Genomic DNA, 12226 nt, shown 5'->3' with positions numbered 1-12226 from the left:
GGTGCTTATTTGAAGAGGTCCATTTCACTTCAGTTCTTCAATCAAGCTATCATTTCTTGGTTTTGAAATACGATTTTCCCCCTGCTACATGCAAACTGTATGGACAGAAACTATTTTAAGCATGGACTATTTATAATGAGTATACTAATTATTCATTAAGGCTTTTGGGTAAGGAAAGGGCTAACACTTTAAAGGCTGATACAAAAGAAAGTGGAAATTTACTTGTCAAAAGAATTTTCATGGTTCAATTTCACCAGTCTTTTCGTGTTCCTTGGGTTCATTATATAATTTCTTCAAATTAGAATTTTTTAAAAAGTGTTTTTGCTGAATTTTAGGTTTAATGCTATTACATTGTACTCAGATAGTATCTGAAATTTGTGAGACTGCCTTATTAATATCCTCATTATACAGTAAATCCTAGTGTGGGAAAATTCAATAATCAAGATATGCTCTTCCAATATTTATGTTATTTTGATGAGGAGAACACACAGAACTTTTCTTAGCTTCTGCATGTAATCAGAAAATGGAGTTTCTAATCCATATATTCTCAGCACAATTATATAGAAATATACAACAAAGTATTAATTAAATAATAATATAAAAGAATCTGGAAAATTAAGATATATACAAAATAATATCATATTAAAAAGCTTCCTTGCTAATGTAAAGACATATTAATTAACCCACAACAAATCAAAAGTTGAAAGACAAAACATAGCAGCACAGCACTGCTGAATATCAGGTGGTATGATAATTATTTTAGCCAAACCTGGAACATTCCTAGTATTTTGATATTACAAATACTGGGACTATAGTAAAGAATACCACATGTAACTTTCACACACATATTTATCCAGAATCATAGTAATGTGAGCTCAAAATGCAACAATAATAAGAGTATTCTGTATTTTTATAAAGTTCCATAGAAACAGAAGAAAAATGTTAAATCATATAGATCAGGGGTAGGCAACCTTGGCTCTTTTATGACCCGGCTCAGGTATTCTGGGAGTTGAAGTCCACGAGTCATAAAAGAGCCAAGCTTGCCTACCCCTGATATAGATGATCCAAGGAAAGAAAATATGCATCAGTATGATTGAAACTTTTAAAAACATTTACCAAGACACTCAAAGTGTATTCTCCATCAAGGTCATGGGGAGATGGTCAACCATATATGCTTACTGTTTAAGGATATCTTTTTATCCTTTAAGACTATCTTTGCTGATATGTGCTGTCAACTTTGTCAGAAGATGGAAACATCTGCCTAGAATGTCTGTGGAGATATTTGCATTCTTGATTTAGGTGACCTTGAAGGCAGATAAACCCCCAAGTCGCCTCAATGGCTCTCAGAGAGAGCTGACGACCAAATGACTGCAAAGAAATACAATCCTTCCATTCCCCTCCCCACACCCGCCTCCCAATCCTGTCAGAACCTATCCTTCCATCCTCCCACCATCCAATCACAACTTATGAAGCTTCTTGGATGAAAAGCGAAATATCTTATTCGTCCTCAAAGAATGCTTGAAAAAAAATACAAGCACCTTTGAGACATCTCCCAGAAGTGCTACGTATACAGTATGATGATTTCTTTCAGGAAGCTATATTGGTAATGTCCTTTGATTAGGATAAACTGGTACTAAGATGATACTTCTATTGTGCTACTGACTATAATGAACAAACTCACTTTTACCTAACTCAGCTCTCATCTCTTTTACTCACATATATACACACTGTTCCCTGTTTCTGCCCTTTCTCCCCCTATTGTACATGTGAATGCACACTCATACCCAGGTACTGTCCTGAGCCTTGTCAGCTTCTTCTGTTCCCTTCATTTTCCTTCCATTCCTTCCTAGAGTTTTGATGCACTGATTTGCCTTCCTATCTCTCCCCCACCCCCCTTTTTTGCACTCTTTCTCTTCCCCACTCTCTCAGGAGAAGATGGAAGCTTCGACATTTTACAGCAGTTGGAAGTACTTTACAAGCTGTCAAGCACTCCTTCTGGGATGCTTCTCAACAAACCAATAGCAAAGCTAGGTACACGAATGCAAATTTTTAAAATTATAAGTGCAAAGGAAAGTCTGGTGTGATGTTGTTGTTACCATATACACCATTACAAAAGTTGTCTTTACTTGTTCAGTGACTGTTCAAAATTACAACAACACTAAACAAGACGGACTTATGACCAGTCTGCAAAGTTGCAGCTGTCACAATATCCCCATGATCAAGTGTTGCACTAAGCAGTGGTCATATGATTGCAGGTTTTGACCTTTCCTGCCAGTTTCTCACAAGCAAAATCAATGAGGGACAGGGAAGGTTGCAAGTTGCTTCCATAAATCACTCCTGCTGGGGTTTCTCTCAACAAGACCCACTACAGAGTAGAAACCCCCCAGGGATCTTGTACTCTTTAGCACCCATTCACCTGCTTGCACTGCACAGTGGGGTCTAGGACAATTCACTATGGCCAACTCATCATGGCCAACTTGCCATGACCAACCTGCCGAGGATCAACTCGCCACAGGACAAGAGTTACACTAATATCTAAGAAATGGTAGAATAGAATCATTTAAAAAAGGATGCCAAAGGAGGGACAAAATGAAATGTAAATGACAAAAATTAAAATATTTTTAAAATTATTTTAAATAATTAAACTGAACTGTTGAATTGTCCCACAGTGAGTTGTCCCACAGCCAATTGTCCGACAATAAGTTGTCCCACAGTGAATTGGCTGTGGTGAGCTGGCCATGACAAGTTGTTGCAATGAGTTGGCTGTAGCGAGTTGGCCATAACATGTTGGCCCATTTCAGCACAGTGTGTACCCATCTGCAGCACTCCTCCCCATCCTGTCTGTAGCACACCTGCCCATAGCATATTGTCAACCACAGCTCTCATTGACCTGCCCGAGGTCCTACCTGGCTTATCTGCATTCCCTAGTAGCCACGTGCAACCCTTGCTGACTATCCAAGCTCCTCAGTACTCATCTGCAGCAGCTCCCCCTCCAAAACCCCTCCCATTCCTTTCCTGGGACTTCCATCTCATTCTGCTTAACACCCACATGATCCCGGTATCATGACAACAACCAGAACTGCCATCACTAAGCAATATGGTCATGTGACATTGTGCTAAATTTATGACTGCATCACTTAACAACAGCAACCTGTCCAAACTGTTGTCATAAATCAAGAACCACATGTATTACCAATAAAAAAACCAAATCTGCTGAGCATAAGCCATTACAAACTGTTCTGACTACATGCAACAATCCACAAAGGACAGACAGACAATGCAAATTTTAAAGGGATATCTAAGGAAAATGAAGCAAGTGACTGTGCAGGGCATGAAGGTTCATTGAATTCAGAATATCTAGGGTTCAAAAGAGCCATTTAGGTGATTACATTTAACATTCAAAATTATGAGTGGAGAGAAATCCACTGATGACTTACCAGTGCTGCTTTGGATGGTCCTCACAGTAGTGGCTGTGCGAGGTGGAGATGAGGATCTCAAAGACAAACATTCATCATCTTGGGAACAGCCTTTTTCGATTGCTCTCACATAACTGTGGCTCCTCATGCGGAAACACCCAGGCATTGGCAGATCTAGGGCTTCTACTGCCTGAGACTCTAGTTCGCTGAATACAGACTCACAGACTGATTCAAACTGACCATTTACTTCCATCTCACTCACCTGCAGGCAAAACACACAGCTTAATTGTACCCAATTATAATGAATAGAAAGTGCAATCTGTAGTACCATATTATAGCAGGAAGAAGAGGGATCAAAACATTATTTTCCCATTGTAAAGAATCACAAAATAGGATAAAAGCTGTAATAAACCATTTCATTTCAGGTTTGTAAGTTTTTAAAATATATAAGGATATAAGTGAAATATTTTCCTGTTCCATTACAAATTTTTTGGTTGTCTACAGCATGATGTAAACTGTCCACACTAATTACAGAACTACCAAAGAAAGACACGAAGCCTTAAATATGCCAAATGTTTTAAGTCAAATACCTTAAATGTACTTGATGTCAAAAAGTCCACCTGGATTTTTTTTTAAGTATGTTATCCAAGGGGACAGGAATCAACAAAATAAATGCAATAAAAGTGTAAACTGATATAAGGACTTCATGATTAAATAATAGTAAATACTTAGTAGACCAAAAAGTGACAAAATATTGATGACAAATTATTAACAGTGTTCAGTATATTTAAGGCAAGCATTTACAAGTGGTCCTTGACTTACAACCATTCATTCAACAACTGTACAGTTACAGTGATATGAATGAATGATGGCTATGACTGGTCCCTGAAGTTCTCATTGTCTCAGCATTCCTGAAGTCCTGTGATTGCAATCAGAGTGTTTTCCAATTATGACTGTTGGCCAAGTGTCTAATTACTATATGATCACCATTTACAATTTTCCATGCCAACTTCCCTTAAAGTCAAAGGTAAAATATAACTGGGATAAATTTCACCCACCTATACATCTTCCCCCATGTCCTTTATGCTTGTGTTGACTACTTGTACATCCATGTACCCTACCCAGTCTGCTCAGTATCTCCTACCTCCATGCATTCTCACTGACTTATAGAGCACCTTTTGCTCCCCAGTCTGTGTGTCACCTCTTGAGAGTTGCATACCCTGTCCAACCTGTGAAATGAATCTTGCATGTCCTTTTATATCCTCCCTGTGCCACACTTCTCACACATTTTCACCAAGCCATACAGTGTCTCTCATGCATCCTTCTTGACTCACACAATCCTTCTCACAGACCCTCCTCAACTCATGCTATACCTCTCACACACCATAGGGCTACTTTCATATACTTCCTTGCACCCTCCACATGATATGCCTCTTGTGGACCTTCTCTGACTTTCCCCCACAGCCTTGCCCACCCCTCATTTCCTTGTTAACCTGGCAGCAGCTACTTACTTGCCTATGGGATAGGACTTGAAACATCCTTCTAGACTGCCTGCTGACTTTCGTTGTGGGATTCTGGCAGGAAGTTGTCTTGTTTAATGACAGTTAATAACAGCAACAAAACTGTAGGGATTGCCATTCCTATGCGATGATGATGCAGTTTTCAACCACATTACGTAGCAACAGAAATTCCAGTCCCAATTGCTGTTGTTAGTTTAAAACTATCTATATGTCAGTCACTCACAAAGTCCTCCACAATGGCTTTTGACTATTATTATGACATGCATTATACAATATATAGATTTTTATCATTTTTTCTGTTGTTCAAAAGATCTTTATGCTGAAGATGTACCCAGATCTTTCATCCCCTATGGACTGTTTTTTTCAGGGTAAAATTCCAATGCAAAGAAGCAATGAACAATAGCATCAATATTTAAGACAAAATAAAATGAAAATAATTATGGTATATCTCTTTATGGCTTTTCTGTTTGACTTGTCATAGACTTCACTACAAGCACTACTAGTTGTTTCTGTAGGGTCTCTGCACAGAAAAAAATGCAAATGTTGGAAAATCATTACTAACATAATGTTTCCTATTTGTCCAAAAACTTGCAGGAAAGTTAGATATGCAGAATATCTATTGTTCCTCTTTAAATTCTAAATGATAAAATTCTGAACATGCTACTAAGATCCAGAAGTGAACCTCTTAAACCCTGAGTAAATTATATGCTGCAAGTTGCTGCTTAGTGACATAAAAGCCTATGAACCAATTGAGTTTCAAATCTAAAATAAGACTGACAGATTAGTTATATTCAAAGACAAAATGGAAGACAACCATGTAACAAGCTATTATGTCACAGGTTTCTGTTAACTTCACTATCCATCCTAAAAATACCACAGCTTTGCTTGTGGTTTAGTGAGGAAACTATTTTGTATGAATATAGAATAATCCCTGGGTTTCTCTCTATGTGGATTTTTTTTAAAAAAAGGTTCCTTAATATAAGTTTCTTTCTTCTCAACTGCTTTCTGTCAGGATTTCAAGTTCCTGCCTACTACTTCAATGGTGGGTGTATTAGTAGAACTAGGAATATTCACAGTATTGCCAGCTTGCCTAGATACAGAAAGGAACTTCTTGATTTGTGGCGTACTGTCCAAAATGTACAAGAACCAACTGGCACTGTACACTACAAAAAAGTTTGTGATTGAATAATGGCTGAATAATGATTGAATAATGCTAGAATGGGTGGAATATACCAATATCTATGGCCCTGTCTGGCAACTACCATAGAATATGGAAAATTGCAACTTTGAATTCTGATTGATACAGAATATGAATTGAAAAAAAGGAAAGGAAAACCATTTGCAATATTGTATGTCTGTATCACTAACATAAAAAGAAAGGGGAACAATGTAATAATTTAATTTAATTTAATTTAATTTAATAATATTTATATACCGCCCTTCTCCCTGAGGTAGACTAAAGCTAATAAGATGTAAGTTTAATTATAAAAGAAACAAGTAAAAGTTATATTAGAAAGTATGAATTAATACCATCTAGGTTGCGTGGTAAGCATGAAAGCAGGAGTTTGTAAATTGGAGTCCCTTGAATGTTTTGCTCTAATGAATGGTGATAATGGAAGAAGCAAAGATAAATAACTAAGAATTGTGCAATAATACTGAATGTTTAAGATCCATAGGGAAAAATATTCTGTTAGGTGACATAATTGGATGGCTGTAAGACAAGATAAGAGGGAATGCTAAAAATAACTGAGCTATTTGCAGTCTAAGAATGAATGAGACTGATGATTGGTGTGTTTAGAAAAAAATCTATTTCAATTACAGTGTTTAAGAAAAAGACTATCAAGCTCAGTTCATGCATATACATGTCAAAGGAATGGATGTGAATCTTAAAAGAATGGCTGATTTAATTGTTTATGATGAAAAACTGATACAATTAGTAAAGGATATAATGGTGGTGCAAGGTGATGAATGCAGGGAAAACTGTTTTTCAAAAGTGTCAAGTGGATCTTGGGAAAAAATGCTTATGAAAAAGGAGAACAAAGTAAAAAAAAACTAGAATGAAAATAGAACCACAGTAGGAAAAGATAGTATGACTCTCAACAAAATGAGTAGAAAGTGGGTGTAAGGAAAGAGAATGCGAAAGATGCATGAAAAAAAAGCAAAAAGAATTATAGTGGTGAGTATTTATAGCTCGGGTGTAGGATGAGGTTGAAAGTTCGTTCTCCAAGCTTGTTTGTTGATTTCCGAACATTTCATTACCAGGCTAGGTAACATCTTCAGCAGAATTTAGGGCATGTCTGTGTCACTATTCTTCTGTTTATAAGGGATTCAGGTGTGGGTGTGTCAAGTGAAGGTCTTGTGATGGGTCTTGTGATGATGGAAATGACAGCCAGAATTTTCCAACCCATAGAAATAGCAATAGTCCCAAAAACCCACAGCCACACTTTGCAAGGAATTATCCAGAACCAAAGACAAGATACAGAAGGATGCAAGAAACAATATAAGCTTCAAAATCATCTGTAACAATTACAACCAATTCTATGTAAATATCATGTCAATTAAAAAACAGGATCCATGAACATTGGCTAGCAATCAAATGCCACAATCCCAAATTCTTAATCTCTACCCACACTGACACCAAACAGCACCAGTTCGATTGGAGCAACGCTAAAATCATCAGCCATGCTACTACCTGCCAAGCCTATGAGTTCATTGAAGCCTGGCGGTCCACAAGCAATTCCATCAACAGACACATTGAGTTACAACCAGCCTACAAACTCCTCATTCAGAGATCTGCATTGCTTGCAGAGACATCCACAGGGGACTTAATAAGAAGTGGGTGACAAAAAAAATGGTCATATCATTACACCACAAGCTCTATCCACTTTATATATGCATTATGATGTTGTATACTTATGAAAAATGTGGTATTTGCAGTGTGGCAGGTGATACGGTTTGGTCATTTTCACAAAAGTTTTGAATCCTGCAGATACCTCAAATTTTAATATACATGAGCATCCCGGGATATTCAGAATATTCCATCTCTTTCTATGGGGGGTGAGTTATTACCCCCCGTATATAGGGCTCGTAACTTGGGAGTCCTCCTAGACTCACAGCTTTCTTTAGAAGACCGTATAACAACTGTGACTAGGGGGGCCTTCGCCCAGGTTCGCCTGGTGCGCCAGTTGCGACCCTATCTAGACCGGGATGCCCTGCGTACGGTCACTCATGCGCTCGTAACCTCTCGTTTAGACTACTGCAACGCTCTCTACATGGGACTGCCCTTGAGGACCACTCGGAGGCTCCAACTGGTACAGAATGCAGCCGCGAGAGTTGTGTTGGGAGTTTCCCGATACTCCCATGTTACATCTCTGCTCCGTGAGCTGCATTGGCTCCCAGTTGTCTTCCGGGTGAGATTCAAGGTGCTGGTAATGGTCTTTAAAGCCCTACATGGCATGGGTCCAGCGTACCTTAGGGATCACCTGCTGCCAGGATCAACTTCCCTCCGCCCTGTGCGCTCCCACAGAGAGGGCCTCCTCAGGGTGCCACCAATCAGAGAATGTCGTCTGGTGGCCCCCAGGGGGAGGTCCTTCTCTGTGGGTGCGCCGGATTTGTGGAACCGTTTGCCGGTTGAGCTCCGGATGGCGCCCGACCTTCGCTCCTTCTGACGTGATCTGAAGACCTACTTGTTCGAACAAGCCGGCCTGGCCTGATGGGTGATGGGTTTGGATTTTAATATTGTTTTAGTGCATTTTAACTTGTTGTTAGTTTTGGGCACTTTGTTTAATCTTTTTTAATATTTGTAGTCTTGTATTTTTATATGTTTGCCCTGTTCACTGCCCTGAGTCCTTCGGGAGAAGGGCGGTATACAAATAAAATTATTATTATTATTATTATTATTATTATTATTATTATTATTATTATTATTATTATTATTATTATTATTATTATCTATATTTCTCTACCCAGGCAACATCTTAAATAAATGGATCAAATATTTCATTTCCAAGGCATACTGAAAGCATAGATCTGTATGCTCAATGTTTTGCCTACATTAATTGGCTTTCATGTGCAGGAATGCTTATGAAAATATGTTAATTCAACAAATAATATGTGATTAATTGAGAGTGTGTTATTGTGTGCAAACCTATAATCTTATATTTTATGGATCAATGATGGAATTGACAGAGGCAATAAAAAGACAAAAAAAAGAAAAGAAAAAACACTGGGACCAGATGGACTCCTGGCAGAGTTTTATAAATGTTTACAAGATATATTAAGTTCACTGAACTTCTATTGGAGGCAAAGAGCCTTGGTGGAGCAGTAGGCTAATGCCTCCTTAAGTAAAACCAGCTGCCTGCAATTAGTGCAGGTTTGAGTCCCACCAGGCTCAAGGTTGACTCAGCCTTCCATCCTTCCGAGGTAGGTAAAATGAGGACCCAGATTGTTGGGGGCAGTAAGCTGACTTTGTAATAATGCCGCTTGGGGGGGCGAAAGCCCTAATAAGCAGGCATATACATAGAATGAAGGCTATTGCTAAGCACATTGGTTTGTGCTTAAAATTGTAAGCCGCCCTGAGTCTTCGGAGAAGGGCGGGATATAAATGGGATTAAAAAAACAAACAAAACAAAACTCCCAAATACATGGATAGAAGCTAATGTTACTTTGATACCAAAAGAGGACTCAGATCTGACCCAGATCAAAAACTATAGATCGATATCATTACTGAATGTGGACTATAAAATCTTCACTTCAATAATAGCTGAGAGGCTGAAAAGATTTTTGACTAAATTTATACACCCAGATCAAAATGGATTTTTGCCAAAGAGACAAATAAAAAATAATTTGAGGGTAATACTAGATACATTGGAATATTATCATCCAGGGAAACAACTGGCACTAGTACTTTTAGATTCCCAAAAAGCATTTGATAATGTTTCCTGGCAATTTATGATTCAACAACTAAAAACAATGGACTTTGGTCAAAACTTTATAAATACAATTCAGACAATATATCAGAAACAATCAGCAAAAGTAATTGTAAATGGAGATTACACAGAGAATTTTGATATATGAAAAGGCACAAGACAAGGATGTCCTTATCCCCATTGCTATTTATCTTAACTTTGGAAGTTTTAAATAGAAACATTACGCAAGACCCAGAAATGAAAGGATTGAAAATAAAAGGTGAAACCTACAAACTGCAAGCATTTGCAGATCATTTGGTATTCATTCTAGAGGAACCTTTGGAGACAATTCCTAAACTATTGGAAAAGATAGAACAATATGGAGTGATAGCAGGATTAAAGATAAATAGAGAAAAAACTAAAGTGATAGTTAAAATTTTTAGTTAAAGGTAAAGGTTCCCCCGCACATGTGTGCTAGTCGTTTCCAACTCTAGGGGCTGGTGCTCATCTTCGTTTCAAAGCCAAAGAGCCAGCGCTTGTCCGAGGACGTCTCTGTGGTCATGTGGCTGGCATGTCTAGACACCAAAGGCGCACGGAATGCTGTTACCTTCCCACCGTAGTGGTCCCTATTTTTCTACTTGCATTTTTACATGCTTTGAGGTATATTTGTGTGTGGCACCAACCACCAATTTTATAGAGTTCCATTTTGAGACTCTTGATTGTGTCAATGATTATTCAATAATATTATTGAATATTAGGAACTGGCATTTATATAGATAGCTAAGGGATTTTTAATAATACACGCTGTCATACATTTGTTTTATTGCAGAATTGTCCATACATCGGTTTCTTATATAGATTTTATATTTATATTTATCAGAGGTGTTTTTGTTCTAACTTTATTTTTTTTAAAATTGTACAGGCATGTCACTCACCTGACTAATAGTGCTCATCGCCCTCATGTAGCTTTCATTTCGGGAACGAAACTTAGGAGATGTAAGCAGAGCCGCAGGATCCAAGCTATCCAAACTCCTATTGATTGAAACTTCACTCACTGCCCTCAAGTAACTGTGGCTTCTGATTTGAAGTTTTGGAGAATGTTCACCAGATATCCTTAAAGGAAAAAAGCAACAATAATTCACTACACCGTATCTATATTTCATCTATAATAATTAAGAACAATACTATGTATTACAGCAAAACAACTATCATAGTTGTTCTGTACCAGCCTGCTACCGGCCCTGCAGATAAGGCAGGGACAACCCCTTTTACAATAAGGCAAGAGGCTGGAACTAAGCCTGCCAAATTTATTAACATAAAAACATAAACAGAGCAAAGAGAGCAAAGAGAGCAAAGACGAACCATGAAACAGGAACTATTCAAACGGTTACCTTCAGCAAACCAGCCCTCCCACGCATTCCCCTTTTATACAGTTCAGGGCGTGGCTTCTCTCTGCCTCCTTCCAAGGTGCCCCATTGCCTTCCTCTGTTTACTCCTGATTGACTGCCTCCTGCGTCGGGCGTCCTTGAACAGGGGTGTGGGTCATCTTCATCCACGCTGTCAGGCTCACACAGCTGGGTCTGCGTTGTGACCAGGTGGGAGGGGCCTGGCTGAGGGCTCTCATCAGCAAGCTCTCCAACCCCCTCAGCAACCTCTCCAACACCCCCTCCTCCTCCTCCGAGTTGTCCAACCCAACTGCCGAACCCACAGGCTGACCCTGAATCACAACAATAGTATTCACACACAAAAAAAATCTACCCAGTGACCCATAGCCATATATAAACATAGAACTCAACCCCCAGAAAGGGGACTGTTCCTATTCATGTTCAAATAATTTTTCCAAGTCTGCGCACCATTTGTCAAAACAGCATCATCTAGTTTTGTCTTCTTTTCTAGTATTGTTTTTATGTTCTCTATGCTATTTCATTGTTTTTTAAATATTTTTAACAATTGGTAAACCATGCAGAGTTGCTGAGATTGAACAGAATATAAATTTAATATTTTGGTTCATACTACAGGCAGTCAGGTGTTCAGACTGGATTTGGCATTTTTATCCGTGGTGTCACAGGTTATAAGCCGTTTTGAGTAAAGCTGCATTTTGCAATTGATCAGTGGTGAATTTGTTAATGACGATGAGGTTCAAAGGGTGCTTTAGTTATTTTGGGATGCACTCCCTATTACTATTAGTACCACCTTTGCTTTCTTTTGCCACAGATGTTCCATTTATATTTACAGGTCTTTGTATTTGTTATCTTCTCCAATTCCTTCTCTTCAATTCTGCTGTCTCAAGACTTTTTTTGCCTTTCTTATTGACAATTGTTAAGTGTGATGTGTTTTCAGCAGGTGCAACTCTGTTTGAATTCTAAAGTCTCAGAGCACTTTG

The 12226-nt window shown here is 38.4% G+C and overlaps 1 protein-coding gene across 2 annotated transcripts in view; it reads right to left on the bottom strand.

The window, feature by feature from the left end:
- DLGAP1 (DLG associated protein 1) overlaps positions 1 to 12226 on the bottom strand; it is a gene marked incomplete at both ends in the record, with an annotated part of 87925 nt that overhangs the window by 38257 nt on the left and 37442 nt on the right. The window contains 2 exons of one of the 2 annotated variants that reach the window (XM_083359513.1): positions 3390 to 3678; positions 10779 to 10956. In XM_083359513.1, the coding sequence (XP_083215639.1) occupies positions 3390 to 3678; positions 10779 to 10956 (467 nt within the window). The remainder of the gene's footprint in view (positions 1 to 3389; positions 3679 to 10778; positions 10957 to 12226) is intronic. The other variant, XM_083359514.1, reaches the window with a different exon arrangement.

This window comes from Vipera ursinii (genome assembly GCF_947247035.1).
Source record: "Vipera ursinii genome assembly, chromosome: 3".
NCBI classification, from domain to species: Eukaryota; Metazoa; Chordata; class Lepidosauria; order Squamata; family Viperidae; genus Vipera; species Vipera ursinii.
This window is presented reverse-complemented; position numbering and strand designations above follow the sequence as displayed.